This window comes from Crassostrea angulata, chromosome 10 (genome assembly GCF_025612915.1).
Source record: "Crassostrea angulata isolate pt1a10 chromosome 10, ASM2561291v2, whole genome shotgun sequence".
NCBI lineage: Eukaryota > Metazoa > Mollusca > Bivalvia > Ostreida > Ostreidae > Magallana > Magallana angulata.
The window spans coordinates 26,746,993-26,765,068 of record NC_069120.1 but is presented as its reverse complement, the minus strand read 5'-3'; the positions used below and the strand labels follow the sequence as shown (position 1 = coordinate 26,765,068).

General features: G+C 33.3%; 1 protein-coding gene and 1 pseudogene across 2 annotated transcripts; one reads left to right on the top strand and one right to left on the bottom strand.

Annotated features, from left to right (window-relative positions):
• Positions 1 to 1,883: 1,883 nt before the first annotated feature.
• LOC128164886 (tripartite motif-containing protein 3-like) lies at positions 1,884 to 5,997 on the bottom strand. 2 transcript variants are annotated; one of them, XM_052828945.1, is made up of 2 exons: positions 5,933 to 5,997; positions 1,884 to 4,584 (listed from the first exon to the last, which is right to left on the bottom strand). In XM_052828945.1, the coding sequence occupies exon 2, from the start codon at positions 4,580 to 4,582 to the stop codon at positions 2,849 to 2,851; it is 1,734 nt and encodes a 577-aa protein (XP_052684905.1). In that variant the 5' UTR covers positions 4,583 to 4,584; positions 5,933 to 5,997; the 3' UTR covers positions 1,884 to 2,848. The 2 variants fall into 2 exon arrangements, with proteins under 2 accessions (XP_052684905.1, XP_052684904.1); XM_052828944.1 differs by having other exon boundaries at positions 1,884 to 4,669; positions 5,933 to 5,988.
• A 2,337-nt stretch (positions 5,998 to 8,334) lies between these two features.
• Positions 8,335 to 13,807, top strand: LOC128164894 (phosphoglucomutase-like; annotated as a pseudogene).
• Positions 13,808 to 18,076: the final 4,269 nt, after the last annotated feature.

Sequence of the window (18,076 nt, the reverse complement as noted above, 5' to 3'; positions counted from 1 at the left end):
CTCGTTTAATTGTTCGAAGAAATAATATGGTACACAAGTAAATCTTTATTGCAAAAATATGAAACAAATAGTATAAATTTTTTAGGTAATTGAATCCTATATCTTGATTAATATAGCATCGTTTTTAATATTGTATATTTATAAATCACGTTGCAAACTTAAAAGTGGAAAAATTAGCAAATAGTGAATGACAATATAAACGTAAAGTTAGTTTAGGCTCCATTTCACATTTTCCAAAGTAACCAGCAAAGATACCGATTTTGTTCTGGTTGTGAAGACATTTCATTGTTTTTTTTAAATGTTTACATCATAATATCTCGCGTTTCGTAGAAATGTGCTTAAAAATATGAATATGCGTAACTTTAAAACGAAATGGTAAACACTAACTTTAGACATGCTTTTAATACATAATTAAAATACCCCTTAACCATGATTTAGAGCCCCATCAATCAAAGTAAAACTAAAACATTTCAGTTTCTCATCATATCATTGCATCCTGTCTCCCGTTTGATATTTAGAAGAAGAAATATATAATTGTTTTTAAGATCGTCAATTCTAACGGTATTAATTTAAAATTGATAGCCTTTTGGACGAAGGGAGTAATACATTTCCACTTTTTATTCCCTTCCTCTACAAAATCTACAAGATTGGTCAGTTAGTTCCCTAGGAGAAGCTTATACATTGATGGTAATACATTGGAAAATTAAATTTCCAAACCGGCGTATTTTCATTCAAATGTGTTCCCACGTGCTCATAACGTCGAAGTCAAAACTAGATAAGCATCGATTAGATGAAAAAGATTCGAGGTATTCCGAAATCAATGTAAAAGGTGTTCAAAAAAGGGGTGAGAACAGGCAAAATAAACGATGATGACATATGCATGTTATGAAGGCGCATGCCTTAGTTCATATTTGGGGTTGAAAAACCTTGTATTTTATTCTATGCATTAATAAATGCCATAATTATCCTTTTTGTGAGAAATTAATATCATATCAGTTATTGCAAATTATTGTCACGATAAACATGGCCGGAAAGTAAAAATGGGGGAAAATCCACTATATAGTAGGTTTTCCGTGGGGGTAATCTGGCTATAAAAAGGGGGAAAACCCACTATATAGTCAAATTTCCGTGGGGGAAAAATCGCTATATAGCCATTTTTCCGGGGGGAAGAACTGCTATATAGCCATTTTTCCGGGGGGAAAGATTGCTAGGGGGAAAAGGCACTATATAACACCGGTACTATTAACGTAGCAGGCACGTAGCATCAGGGGGGGCCAGGGGGGGCCCCCCCACTTTTTCTTGCAGCAACAAATTTTTTAAAATTTACATATAAAAAAATGAATTATAATGGAGTTGGCCCCCCCCCCACTTTTTTGGAAGGTAGTAAAAAATTGATATGAAAATAATGAAATGAGTAGTCAAATTGGAGTTACCGCCCCCCCTCCCCCCCCCCCCCTCCCCACGGATTAGGAATTTCATGATTTGGAGGGAAAAAAATTTTGGAAGGGAAGAATTTTTTTGGAAGCATAGTTGAGTCTCCCCCCCCCCCCCCCCCCCCCCCCCCCACGGATTAGGATTTTGAAGATTTTTGGAAACTTTAAATTTCCCATTTTTTTTTTTTTTTTTTTTTTGCTTGTCAAGATTTTTTGGATGGGTCTGGCCCCCCCCCCCCCCACTTTCAAAAACGATGCTACGTGCCTGCGTAGTACACATGGCTGTGTATTCTATTCAGCGTCTTTTGTGGAATGTAGCATCTGCTAAATCAAGCCATGGATATATGTATATGAAAAGGAACATTCAAGAATACGCCAATTCAAGTCCATGCCATCTTGTTGAAAAAACTTATTTTCCGCCAAATATAGTTCACGTCAAATGTATCATGTTTAACGCATTAACGCACAAATGATTCACGAATTATTAAGACAATAGTTAAATCAGAAAAAGTATTCACAAAAATGCATTTTGTCTGATCATTAAACTAAGTTTAAAAGTAATCGAATGAATACAAATCCTATGAAACTAGCAATGTTTAAGTTTGAGATAATATTAGACTTTTGATAATGACCTTAAAAAAACAGCAGAGGTTCTTTCCTCTAGCCCGGATGAACTATTCAGTTTCAGGGCTGGATGGTTGTGGTCATTTTTACGCAATATTTATCTCCTTTATGCGAAGAGCTTCATTCAAAGATATAGAAAAATATTCAAATTTTATAGTCAAACTGTTTGGTTTTTTTTTTATTTCTGATCTGATGGGTTTTTTGTTGACCATCTAACTAAATGGTTAACTTTGTAACTTACCAACAAGATGGTACATGTAGAACAGTCTTTTACAATGACCTAGGCGTTTAATTTGAAATTTGAAATTTGAACGATCAGCATATTCCTTTCGTCATGAAATAAAACACTACAAACTACGATGGGTCAAACATTCGGACGACCGAGCGAGGAAGACTCACTGTACGATATTTACAACTACCAAGTATAATTTCCTCTGTTTCTTACGGAGAGTTATAGTAAATTCATAGCTGTATAGAAACAGCCAGAATGAAAAAAATTACATAACCGGCCGCTAACGCTGGTTATGTATTTCTCCTGCAATGTTGCATCCTTCATATCCCGCAGGAATGTACTTTAAAAATATATAAAAATTCACGCCATGGCGGGCGTATTCATGAACATTGGTGGTAGCTTTCTTGTTTTCAGTTTATTTAGTGTTATAGCAAATGCATTTTACTACACGCACGTTGATACAACATTCCCAATGATTCAGATCGAAGACAAAATAAATGTCTTAATTATATACAAATGCTGTTGAATGACGGCTGTTATAAATCTTTACGTTGAAGATTTACTGTAGATACTTGTAGACTGTCACTTTGGTGGTGTACAATTGTCCCACATGGAGATTGTTCTCATCATCCACACACACACCATAGGGTTGTATCCCTTGTTGTAGTGTGAGTAGTAGAGACAAGAACTGACCGTCCTGATCAAGGATGTCAAATGCATTATTGCGAGGATAACCGTTACAGACAATGATGTGACCAAGGCGATCAGTACAGATACCAAAGGGATTAAACCCTGACCCCTGACCTGTGTATGAGAATCTGTGTTGTCCTGATTTATTCACTACCACTACAGCTCGGTTGTTAAAGTCTGATGTACAGATATCACCATTGATGTTTTCTGTGATATAGTGTGGATCACTATACAGTTCCCGTCCTTTGTTGCCCCTCTGTATGTTCTGTATTTCTTTCCCTGTCTTGTTGTACCTGGTGACTTTAGCCTCTCCACCCTTTCTCATCCCCACCAGTATGTCCCCGTTGATGTGAGAGGAGTGTATGCTGATTGGTTCCCAGTCTCCTGTTTTAATAAATTTAGTGATTGTATTATTCTGTTTTATCCTATTGATGACTTTGTTCTTTCTGTCTGTATAGATCAGATCCCCGTCCTGTGTGACTGTGTGGTAGCCTTCATCTCCACCATTGGTTTTTATCTTCTGTAGCTGATTCCCCTGTAGATCTGTTTGGACAAGGTTACCGATAGCATCACTGGCCCAGAGTCTGCCTGATTTACCCAGTGATATATGATATACACTGCCAACACCTGGTACTGTGTACTCCCTGACCTTGGTGACAGAGGAAGACAGAGACAGTGTTGGTTTCACGTCTGATTTCTCTACGTCTCGTCTCGTCTGTTTCCCTGTAAGTTTTAACTGTGTAGAGGCTTTCTCCATGGGTTTTATTCTTCTATTATCAGGTTTGATGTTTGGAAAATTTACACTACCAAGCAACTTGGAAACTTCGTCTTTGTAGAAATGGCCGGCAGTAAAAACTGGTAAAACTGGTTGTGTTGTCTCTGGTATAGATTGGATTTTTAAATTTTCAAAATCATCAGAAAATAAAACTCTGATATTGTCTATGGACTTGTAGCTGTGAAACTCCTTCAGAAGTTTTTCAAGATATTCAGTGTAATCCTCATAAGTTTTTTCCTGTGATTTTAGTGTCTTGAGAAGTGATTCTTCCATTATATTCGCTTGTTCCAATTTGTCTGATGTGACCCTATCCACAAGCTCTTTCAGAGACTCCGCTTCAGCCCTTATGGAATTTCTGATGTCGTCCATAGTATTTTTTATTGCCATGACATCTTCTTTAATCTCTTTTTTTAAACCTTGTGATGTTGAGAGGTAATACTCCTGGATTTTGGATATTTCTGATCTGCAAAATGCGACCTTTTCCGCGTATTTTTCTTCCAGATCGTCAAGTTGATGACCAGTGTGCTCTTTCATGAAGATACACTTAGCGCAAAGAGGGACATTACATTCCTTACAAAGAATTTCTACATTTCGTTTTGGATGGAGATTGCATTTCTCCTCTGGAAGTTGTGGTTTGCGTTGTTTGTAAGGGACCACTTCATGGTCCTTGGTATCTTGACTCTTCTGATGTTCGTCTCTGCATCGTTTACACAATCTTTGGTGACAAGGATTGCAATAGAACTGACAGTTCCTCTTACAGTCTTCAGTGCCACAAACCAAATAGTGTTGGGCCATCGCCTGTATTTCTTCTTCTGCAGACATTGCCATCTCTGAAAGATTTTATTTTTGGAAGTGAAGGTTATTGCTGATAAGCATATTACTGGCCTACTTTATATCTATGATCTCATTATATTTCTGAAAAAAAAAATAAGTAAAAAAGTTAATACGCCATATATTAAAATTACACTCGGATCTCATTATTTCAAAACATAATTAATACAGAAATAAATACGCAGTTTATTAAAATTAGCCCCTCCCCTAGAAAAAGCCTGGTTTCGCACTCGAATGAACAGAGTTACTTCTCTTTGATCTACAGAACACTACATTCACATTCATTTCATTGCATTTGCTTTCTAAACTTTAATAAATCGACAGAGTATGCAATATTATAGTATCAATTTGCTTAATTATATCCGAATGTCATTCTTTCATGATGGAGTCTTTGCTTGTCATGCACTTTTCTGAAGAAGTCATAAATCATTTCAGTAATAGACAATAGACACTTCCCATTTTAGTGGCGTCGGAAGCAAAATTGAAAAGTGGGGGGGGGGGGGGGGGGGGTGTGGGGGGGGGGATAGACTTATAAAAAAAAATCTTGACAAGCCAAGAAAAAGATATTTGGTTATGGTCATGTGAAACTTTGCAAAAATAAATGTTTAGGGGAGGCCACCCCCCCCCTCCCGGTTCCGTCGCCTCAGCATTTGCTTTCTTAAAGGTGATAGTCGCAATTCATTTGTGAACTCTAGCTATTACACATATTAAGGTCAAGATCTAGTAGATGAAAGTTGCCTACAGGTTTATGAAATTCAACATATAAATTCTTTCAATGATGCTTCATAACGATAGCTTTGTTAAAGCGTGTACCGGGGCTAAAATAATCGGTAAACACAATGAAAAATAATGTTTTAAACTGTCAGTTTCAATTAAATTTGAAGGAAAGGGGGAACAAATTTCGAAGTTTTGTCCATTTTTGACCAATAAAATATATCTAGAATGCCTACACTCTCCCCCAAAACGGAATGAAACAAGCTCTTGACTTTCTTTTTAAAATGATGTCAAATTGAATATAGGTATCGGGATTACTTTTCGCATGATTTAACACAAAATGTAAAAAAAAATGTTTAATTACATAATTCCTCTAGAGCCGTAAAGTACGGGAAAACGATTCTTCAAATCAATTGTGACTTCATAATAATTCTATCACAAATAGACACTTTGGAATCATTTACTAGATCTTGACCTTAAGAAGGTGACCCACTTTAATAAAATATCCTTTTTTGTGTCCATAGATATATGTGAAACAAAGTTCTTATAGATATAATTATGAAATACATGAGATCGAGATACATGTATCTTAAATTCATTGGCATATATTACATGTAAATGTTCTATACTTACTGTTTCCTGTGATAAATATTTAACGACAAAGTATAGGTTGGAATGTCGATGAGAGAGATTTAAATGAGAACTTACGAGACTTCGTTCTAAGAAGCCATAGGTAAATCTGGCGCGGATTTAATTTATTTCTAAATGACGGAGGTGGATATATAAGTACATGTAATGAAGTGGGTTTTTTTTCAAGTTTAATTGTAAAATATAGCACACAAACAAAATGTACTGTCGTTTATGTTAATATGATATCAATTGTTTCTCTAAAATATCGAGTAAAACTTTATTTTATTCTATAGAATAATATCCACATGCAAGATTTGCCTTAGGCTTTTATTTACCTGTTGTTTTGAATCCACCATCGCATGCGCGGATTCGGAAAAAAAAATTGCAAAGTGGGGGGAGGGGGGGGGGGGGTCCCAGGGATAATTGTGTTTGACGGAGGGGGGGGGGGGGGGGTCCGAGGCTAATTTTCGGTAAAAATATATAAATTTGAATCTTGGATCCCCACCCCCTCTAGATCCGCGTATGAATCGAACAAACAGATTTTTTTATACATATAAAAATGATATTTAAGCATTCTAACCCAGTGTTTAAAAAATACTGTTTTGTTCTTTAAAAAAAATGTTTGTCATTCAAAATTGGTTCTTGAAAAATTTTATTTACGTTTTGTTCAGATGGCGTTCTCAGATTAATATAATTCATTTTCAATTATTATTCAAAGTTAAAGTGATATAAATTCACTAAAGAACTGTGAACGCTATCGCCCGTATCCCGCCTACATTTTACATCCAAATATTTAGGAATTTCTGCCAGATATTTAAAAACAAAGTTATCTACTAAAAAGTATTATCAAATCCTAATTAATTTATATCAAAATAAAATTTGTAGTTATATTATTAATTTTTAAGCAAGCTTTCGGAGGTCTAAAAAAATTCATTAAAATTGGTCCCTGTGAGTGGGGAAAATTCGTATTTGTTAATTAATTTTGAAACGTTACAAATCAAAACGCATTTTTGGAATGTATTTTGGTTTGTAGACATATGCCCCCCCCCTCCCCCCGTGAAACAGCAAACTCTTTGGTATGAATATGCTAAATTAGTTTCTATTATGAAATGAACTGTTTTAACCCAAAATACAAAGTTTTCTCTCTTTGTTTGACCAAATCATCTATACATGTATTTAATGAGAATATGCATTATCATAAAAAATAAATTTGATTAGAGAATTATCAAAAAATGACTTTTAGTTAGGCGGATAGACAATGCTATCGTTCGCAGTCCTTATCAAGGTGAGAGTACAGAATATTTTGGCCATCATTTTTTCATCAGGCGTGTTGTGTCCATGCAGTTTTCAGTGCTTGGAATTAGGATATCTAATATTCCATCTTCCTCTAATATACCAATCGATGATTTTTTGGAATATCTCTATCTCATCATATCAGCATAAATGAACATATTTATACCAGCTCTCATCTATTTTCAAACGGTTTTGATTCCCAAAAATTTGATCGTTATTTTTTATTTTTAAGGATAAAATATAATTATAGGCTAATAGATAAAGTATCGTTGAAGTGAGGCACCCGGTCGGATTTTTAAAGACTTTTTAAAATCATTACTAATACTTCAATCAATTTACCGGATTTTTATAAAGAATTTTCATCCATTTTTTAAAAAAAATTGTTTCAGATGATATTTTTCTAGAGTTTGAAATATAAGAAGTTTCACTTTAACAAATCAAATGCTAATACAAATATTAGATATTTCTTCATTTCATTAATTTGTTTATTTACAGTATTGTAGGATTTCTAGAATTGTGATAGGGTTTGGCTAATGCTAATTTATGACCTGGTTCATAATTTTTGCGGGGGGGGGGGGTATTATTGATAATTTTTCAATGTGAGTAAATTTACTCCATTTATTTGGATCAAACAAGTTTAAAATTCTTAGGGAGTCCGGTTCCCCTACACCCTCTAGATTCATGCATGTGACTTTTTTCCCCAACAAACATTATCAAAATTTTTAGATTAACCTATAAAAAATTGAATTTTGAAGAAGTTGCCCCTCCCCTTCATTAGAGCATGTAAAATATAAAAGGAAAGTTAACAAAATTGACGGTAAAACAGACGTTTTACATACTTTGAAACCACTAACCCCCCCCCCCCCCATTCATTAGCAGATTGGCAAATATTTATTTTCTTGAGTGTGTGAGCGGGGGGAGGGGGAGGGGGGCTCTCTCCCGTTCCCTGATGCTACGTGTCTGTCATTCTAAGAGAATGCATCCCTTTAGTTAATTAAAAATGTTTGTTTTGATTTGAGGGGGTGAGAAGGATTTATTCCGGAATAAGATTATCTATTTTTGTCCTCTTCAAACGCTTACATTTATACTGCGTGACACATTTCCTGCAGGCGGCAGAGAGGTGACTGTCAAGGCCAGCTTCCACGATACTGTATGCGGCAATGTCATACTCATCAACTACAGTTTCATCTTCCCCGATAGAGGGACAGAAGCCGGGGACGAGCGGACTAAGGAAAGCTGTCAAAGTCTACTTGCAAAAAAAAAATACCATACTGGAAGGGGGGGTTAAGTAAAATAGAGGGTTCGACTCTAGTCATCGGAGGCGATGGACGATACTATGAAAAGGAGGCAACATTGCTCATCATTAAAATGTGTGCAGCAAATGGGGTATGTCTTGGTTATACTTGACAATCTGCAGAACTGTTTGCCTTAGTATATTGGGAGCTATTCACAATTTTTAACGTTAATTGTATAGATATATATTGCAAAAGGCTAGGTAAATTGAAATCAAAATATTAATAAATGAAAAATTAGCTCGCATAAAAATGCACTGTTTTACTAAAAGATTATTTTGAAAAGTTATATTTTGTCAAAATTGGAAGATACAGAAGCACTTTGAAATTTTATATATAAGCTGCAAGCATACATTAATCCATAAATTTTTTTTTTTAGATAAGAATCTTCATGAACTTTGAATAGCATGGGTTGGTAAGATATTGCTCAATTTTCTCTGGCATTTTACTTCAGGTGTCTAAAGTAATAGTTGCTCAGAATGGTTTAATGTCAACACCAGCAGTATCCTGTGTCATTCGTAAATACAAAACTAATGGTGGAATTATTTTGACTGCAAGTCACAATCCTGGGGGCCCAGATGCTGATTTTGGCATAAAGTTCAATACTGAAAATGGAGGTAATGCATTCTAATAGCAACACAATGTACCAAGACTTATCTCAACTCAAAGTATTTTTTTTCTCTACATAGCATTGAGTTAGAGTCAAATGAAGTCAAAATTAGAAAATGAAATATTTGCGGTTTAAAGCTTGAAATGACATAATTTTTCAAATTTTATTTAGAACTTCAATTTGTGTGTGGTTAAGATTTTAATATTTTTCTCTGTGAGAAATTAGAATGATTTAACCAACAAGACTTGAGTTAAAACTGTGGATGAAGTTTAATAAGAGCAGTAATACAGCAAAAAGAATAAAAGTACTCTTGCATAGAGAATAATTATGTATCCATATGTCTTCAAGTTTGGAATGAAAACTCTCTTAACTGATTGAGTTTTCTTCAAGAAGTTTGAAATTAGTTTTGACTTGGCTTAATAGGAATTTAATACACTGATTGACTTTGATTACCGAATAGATATATGGAAAATGAAAACCGGTAGGGGACTAATAAAAATATTAATCAGAGGAGGTAGAAGATTGATAAATTTATTTTATATAGAGATATAAAGGATAAATTGGTAATTGTAAATTAGGTGACCATTTGTCACCAGGTTAACAGATGTGTAACAGGTGGTAAAAAGTCAAGTCTCAAAGGGGACTCGAACTCAGGGCCTCTGACGAAACGTCTCGGCGCTCTAAACACTAAGCTACTGAGACCCAATGTATTAAATGACAGTCACACACCTCAGACACTTGCTAACCCGGTGACATAATTTTAACAATTTATGCTTGCATAATTTTATTGATCATTTAAAAGAAATCCTATTTTTTTTTTAAATTTTATTATAGGTCCAGCTCCAGAAAATGTAACAGACAAAATATTTGAAAGAACAATAAGCATCAATCAGTACAAGATTTGTCCCGATTTGAATGCTGATATCTCCAAAGTTGGCCTTTCTACTTACACGGTTGATGGTAAAGAGTTCAGTGTTCAGGTCATAGACTCTGTGTTGGATTATGTGGAGTACATGAAGGAAATATTCGACTTCCCTGCTCTGAAAAACTACCTGTCCACAGGGAAACAAGTGCTTATTGATGCAATGAATGGAGGTCAGTTCTGAATGATTATTACATTATTAGAATGATTGTTCTTTGCTAAAATGCTATTCATAGACAATGAATAAATGAACAGATACCGTATATCTCAGATTGTGAGTTAGTACATGTACATATGTAGTTGCATGCTTGTTGTTTCTGAAGTAATATTTTTTATTTACCTGCTTAGTGTGTTTTATGAATATCAAATTACGTAGAACATGCAAGAGGGTAAATGTATATTGATGAAATTCTAAAATTTAAATCAGATGCTTTTAGAGTTAATTTCACTTTTGCCCAAATTTTTTTCATTTATTGCATTGGTCTGATGATATTATGTCACTGAAAGGAATACATCTGGATGGCTTGCATATAGAGTTATCTCTCTTTGCTCATGCTTACTGTAAAACAATATTCTGCAGCAAGGACTTGAGTAATTGTGCATTTAGATTGAAGAACATCTAAATGTAGCTTAATGTGGCTAAAAATGTGTATTTACTTGAAAAAAAGGAAGGAATTACCACAAGAAACATAAATAATTGTGCAATCATGGTAACAAGAGAGTCGACAAAATGTTACTTGAAATAAAGGTTATCAAATTAAGTATTTACATGTAATTTCATAATTTCAAGCCATTCAAAGTTGAGCATGTTGCTTTATATACAGTAAGATTTAAATGAAAACCATGTAATGAAAAATGGTGGAATATTTTCTGGGAATTTAACTGAAGGGATAGAATTGATAGTTGGTTTACCAGTTAGTGTGTTTGCATGTATGCATGGAACATGTACAGTAAGAATGAAAAGAATGATTACACCATTTAATAAAAACCCATCTTTTTTAGACCAATGTTAAATGTTTACTTATTGCACAAAGCAATTCTTTGAAATGCGCAAGGAAAAAGCAAAATGTTTTTTTTATTGTGTACAATGCCATCGGTTTCAGAGAGGGGCGATATAGATTTGGAAAACCACAGTGTGGTGATCCAGAAAATCGAATCACACTCTGTAGAATTAACAGTATCAAGAAAGGAAAATTGATTGGGTACTGTACAATATATAATAAAAGCAGTTATTGACTTTATAATTAACTAGGTAACTAATACATGTATTGCAACTCTCATACGCGTTGAAGATGATCGAGATAAATATTAACCTCTGATGGAAGTAAAATCATACTTGTTATTCATGTATATTTAAAAGTCAATTAATTTTTGATTTATAGGGCTATATTTATAATCACATTACTTTACCGATTTTAAAAAAATTAATATATGTCTTACCGATTTAAAAAGCAAAGGAGTCCCAAAAACATGCATGATTTTCAAAAAATTGACAATTAATAGCATTTAATTGATAAATTGTGTCTAAAAAATCTTTAAGGTCCTGCAAAAATGAGTCCACAATATCTAATGCTAACTGTGTATCATTTGTCTAAAAAGGCTTTATGTTCACTTATTTTTGGGATTAAGATTTTCAGCATTAAAAAATATATGTCAATCAGTATGTACATGTAGATCTGTCACTCATGTGATAAGTGCAGGTGAGGATATATCTAGATAATGTACATGTAACTTATCCATACAATGATTCAGTGGTGTGTAATTTGCTTGTACTTGTCAATACGTATAAATGTATTAATTAATCAGTATATAGATCTCATCAGTGATCCAACTATTTTTTCTTCCTAAATGCCACGGGGATGTTAGAGTTGTTCCATGCGTAAATATATCTCTCTCTCTGCTGGGCTGATTGAATCGCCACATAATATTTGACGTAGGACGTAGCTATCATTTCTTGCATCAAAACATGTTAAAAATGACGCTGGATTCAGGTGAAATATGCACCAATTGCGTAGACTTAGCTCAAAAGTCAGACAAATCGTGTTGATTTCAATGAGCTTTCACTGAGTGGGCAGCAATGAAATAGACAAGCATACGTCACATTGCTGTTTGACACAACTACCCAAAGTCCAAGCTCCTGTTATAATGGTTCTAACTACTCTTGTGAAGATGTTTTGCAATTCCATAAATAGTCAAGCTTGTACTTTATCAATAACGATCTAATGACGCAAGACGTAGAAGAAGGAATATTTTGACAAGGCAGATCTAATGAACAACATATTAGAAACGGTCCGCCATTCGATTAGGGAAAGAGGCCGTGTTTAAAAGATGGGCGTTATTTCTTTGAAGATATTTTCTGATGTACAGTTAAAAATAAAGACAAAGGTAATTTGAAGTGAGACTAGTTGCCTCATACGCGTACATGCACATCAGTTCTCCGTTACAACGATTTATAACAAAATTAACATAAAATAGAGTTTGCACGATTTGCACGATTACATTTAATGGTAAAAGTTAAAGTAGTTAGAAAGAGTTGGTTCATTACCAAAGACTGTGATGACTCTTATATAAATCAAAGTATTGAAGTACCGTCGGGAGTGCAGTTGATCGATTTATTATCATATACTAGTATTTTAAAATCGACAGTAAGTAATTTAGCATGATAAGTAGTTTCTTAGCTGTGTTTGAATAATTACGCAAAATAGGAATTCTCGAGCTTTTCTGACTAGATTTCCGAGCTATAGAAGGAAAACCCTTTATGAATCATGTTGAGTAATATTTATAAAAAAGAATTACGCCATCAAACTTTACGATGCATTATGCATCAGTAATCGAAATATTTCTTAAAATAATTGTATCCAAAACGTTTTTTAACAAACAAATAATTACACCCGTAGATTGTAAAGTCGGCGCTTGATCCCAAGCGCTACCGCTGTAAAAATGCCGCGTAGTTTGGTAAACATGGCAATGACTGCGAACAAATCTTATTCAACTCTGGCATACATACATGTAAGACAACAAAAAAATATCTGAATTATACGTATTGATGATAAGATTGTGTTTAGGTCCATACATTGAATCACTCCCGTTTTGCCAAAATAAGTGCACAGAAGGGTTGATTAATATCAACCCCAAAAAGTGCAAGTCATATAAATGAAAATAAGTATCCCTCTCCGCCTTGTCACATTAATTTTAGATGATTACCATCCAGTTGTCAATCAAAATGTCCATCGATAAATTATTGTAGGAGAATACTGACGTCTTAATTATGGAGTCATATGCTGACACGTTCTCTACACGCAAAATCTGTCATGATGAAGTTTTCTATGTTGTTCATAAAAAATAGGCAATTTTACTCTAACTATTTAAAGCACGTGACATACACATGTTGGAATAATAAGCCTCATATGAGTAATCAATATCAGTTATGTGTCAAGATGGTTGAAATGCTTTGTCCCATTTGATAAGACCAAACTTACATGTAACCCTAGTTTCAATTAAAAAATACCTAAGAGAAATAACGCCCGTAGAAGCATGGAGTAGTGCATTTTGGACACATCTATTTAGTAAAGGTAATAAATTGCATTTTTTTTTAAAATTTACCAGAAGGAAGAGGAACAAGAATCCCCAGTGCCAATAATGAAGGAAAAAGGTGATCACAAAACAGTGAAGGATAAGAAGGATCATCACCACCACAAGGATAAACACCCACATCCCGAGGATCACCACAAGGCCCCTCACCATGGCGACGGACACGGAAAAGGGGCAAATACGAGTCCTGCGCATGCGGCTTACACGGGACGCCAGAGAACATTCTCACACCGGGATACCTCGCATTCGATCTCTTCCAGTAAAGGCCATGCCAAGCACCCCACTAAAGACCACGACCGACATAGCGTGGCTACTTCCGGTGACCAGTTGCCACAACTAGATGTCAAGTATGAAAATACCTACAAAATGAGCCCCGATGCCAAATTCAGGGAATCGTCTATACGAAGCATTATATCGGAGGTTTTAGAAGAAAATATAAAATCCATAACAACCTACGATTCTTCAGTTTTAGGGGGGAAATGCAAATTAGCCTGTGATGTCATCAAAGAAAGAGTAAAGCAGCTGAACATTACTCGATACAAAATAATCGCTTCTGTGATTGCGGCTCAGAAAGGAAGCCAAAGCATGGTGGTGACGTCACGATGCCTTTGGGACCAAATGAACGATAACTATGTTTCAGTCAAAGTAGAATTGGGTGAATTCTATGTCGTAGGAACGGTTTACGTGGTATACGCAGAGTAATGTGTTCATGTAGCTCCTTAACAATTGCTTGTATAGATATATAACGCATTCTACGAGTACATGTATTTATTGAAAGTGCTATTTGTTTGAATTTTCTATAAACAATTAAATGCCAAAAAAAAAGGATCCCGGTTTCGTTAAAATTATTATTAAAAAGGCGAGGAGATTCTAGCTTTATTTAAGGCAAATGACATAAAGAATACACGCACAATACCTCACATTCAACACTGACAAATATAAAACTTTTAAATATATCTGAAAATTTTATTTACTAGTAATTCTCTTTATTTTCATATAATTTTATCAATGTTCATTGTTCGTATTTCTTTTTTTTTTTTTTTACCAGAAATTGTATGAAAGAAACATTTTGTAAAACGAATAACTTGAAATATGTTGATTTTGAATGTAAAGCAAGTCCATGGTTAAGTTTAAATATAAACATATACATCTTTATGCAAACAAAATAAAATATCATGTCAAAAGGCAATGGAATAAGTGCTGCTTTTGAAAGCAAACAACAATTGTCTTGACACAATCTTTGAACTATGGTCCATAAAAACGTGACAACATTCAATACAGGGGTTATTAAACTTTAAAAAGCAAAACAAACTTAGCACAGAAGTTTAACAAATTAACAAGTTAAGTAGTTCTAAAACACGCTTTCTACCAATTGACTTCAAAATGTTGATATATGACAATTTACTAGAATAAACAACAATTGATCGCAAGCACTCGTGCATTAGGCGACTTATTACTATGAAAATATGTATTGAAACTAGTCCAAATTAATTTGGGGAATGGAAGGGCCGGGGGAGGGTGGTAAACGGCGAAAATACAAATTTCAAAACAGACAATTTTAGTGATAAACTACTTCTTATATCCGTGAAGCCTCAATCTATCTTTTTTCGACTAACAAGTTCGAAAGATAATGTCATCTTTGAGTGATAAGACAGACCATCGTCTTGGGATCCAATGGCGATTTTTTTTTCGCAAATAAACCATGTTTGCGTTTAGAACCTCGACCCCAAATGAATGATAGCACGTAGTAATATATAGGTCTTGTAATTTTTCAAACATTTTAATATTGTCAAGTAAAGCAAACACCGAAGTAATGAATAAGACAATCAAACATTTTTTTTTTTTTTTTTTTTTTTTTTTTTTTTTTTTTTTTTTTATTTACTTATAATTTATTTACAAAAGTACATGTTAATACAATATTCAAATGTATTTGTAGTAACAAATATATAATAATTAATATATTAGTGACAATAATAATAATAATAATAATAATAAGAGTAATAGTAGTAGTAATAACAGCTATTATATCTGACTAAGTACCATATGTATATATATATATATAAAGTTACAATAATATTTTATACAAATCACTGTTATTTTTTTTTTTTACAAAGATAATATTATTATTGATTGATCTGAATAAAGAGAAGTGTACAGAAATATTGAAGTTGATAGGTTGTAATAAGAAAAGCGTTTTGTAGGGAGGTAGATCCATCGTCATCACAGTCTCTTTTTACCTCCCTATTTATGTGAAAAACCACGGGCCAGGTCACCCATGGCAACATAAAATTATCTACAATTTATCCAAGAGCATTTTGAAGAATGAATAATATCTAGTATTTCCGATACAATGTAGAATTTCTAAGTATTTCTGAATGCATAATTTCAAATTACATACGATTCCTTCTGATGTTTCTACAATATTTTCTAGTCTACAAAACATCTTATATTTGTAAATTTTTAATGCAACAAAAGATAAAAGTAAATTATACATGGCAGTGGTTTCATTTCTTACAGAGTAAAAACCAATAACTATGTGTTTCCATTTAACATCAAAACCAAAAATATTGCTCACTATCTTCCATGTATGTTGTACATTCACACACTCAAAAATAAGGTGGTGTGAATTTTCAATTTTTTCTGTACATATTTTACACATATAATCACAATTTTTATTTATCTTACTCACAAAATAATTATTTGAAAGTAAATTATTTAACAATTTATAATTAAATTCCGAAATCTTTTTGTCTTGTAACAAAACGATTTTATTCATATAAATATTTTCCCAATCGCTTTTGAGAATATCAAATTCTTTATTGTATTTTGATTGCATGGTTGGTTTTTGAAATTTCTTCTTTATAAAATGATTATAGAAATCTTTAGTTGAGTATTGATTGTACGAAGGGGAATATAATTGTACTTGATTCATATACTGGCAAACTCTAAGATCTAATTTGTTTTCATAATTCTTGAATATTGTTTTAATTATCTTATATTCGCACAACCAGTTATTTTTGTTTATTAATATGTCTGCTATTTCCTCGGGCGATTTTAAAGTTCCCGCCTCAGAGTATAAGTCTTTAACAAATAAAATATTACTTTTAAGCCAAGTTTTGAAAAATATTGTTTTCCCTTTGTATAAAAACATCAGGTTTGACCATATCGGTTGCTTCAAAAATGTTTCAGGGCTTAGTTTGTTTTGTAAGTCTTTGCATGTGTTAAAACATGCAAAAGCTTGTTTATAAAATAGCGGCATAGTTTTTAATATTTCATAATTTTCAATTTTATTTTCAGTTGTATTAATTAAATAGTTTATGTCTATGTTGATTGGAGTGCAATAACTATTTACATAACTTTTAATACAATGTTTTGTTTGTTTTAATCTGGGGACCCATGAGGCTTTTAATGCATTAATCTTAGATTCGACGTCAGTAATACCTAGTCCGCCTTCTTTTACGTGACCAATTAACGTATTTCTTTTAATCCTATCAGTTTTATTCCAAATGAAATTATATATCAACTTATTAATACTTTTGATATAGTCTTCATCGGGAATTTCCAAAATACTTGCAACATATATGAGTTTTGATAGTGCTAAAGAGTTTATTACGGTGCATTTCCCAAATAATGTTAATTTTCTTCTTTTCCAAGATTCGAATAAAGTATCTATATCATGAAAAATTTTCATCCAATTTTTATTATAACATTCAATTTTATCATGACCTACATGAATTCCTAAACATTTTACTGCTTTGTTCGTGACTGATATACCCTCGATTTCTGTAAACATGTTTTTGAAAGGACCAAGCACAATACATTCAGTTTTACTAATGTTAACCTTAGATCCTGCATGAATACAGAACTTGTTTATTGTTTCTAAAGCATGCTTAAGTGATTCAATATTATGTAGAGTTAATGTCATGTCGTCGGCATGTTGTATATTTTTTACTTCTTTTTCCATGAAGTTAGCTTTAAAGCCTTGTATATTTTCATTATTCTTTATTTTTTCAGATAAAATTTCGGCAACAAAAAGATATAGAATGGCTGATATTGGACAGCCTTGTCTTATTCCCCTTTTCATCTCGCATGTTTTTGAAATCCATCCGTTATTCTTTAATCTGAATATTGGGCTTTGATATAAAATTTTTATCCAATTTAGAAAGTTTTCCCCGAAGTCGAATTTTTCTAGTGTTTTAAATAAAAAATTCCATTCTACTGAATCAAAAGCTTTTTCAAAGTCTAAAAATAGCAAGATCCCCTCTTTGTTAAAATTTTCACAATATTCAAAAATATCTAAAATGAAACGGGCATTAATACCTATATATCGGCCTTTTATATAAGCTGTTTGCTCATTACCAATTTGCTTTGAAATAAAGGTTTGTAATCTACGTGCAAAAATAAATGCTATGATTTTGTAATCTGTATTAGTAAGACTA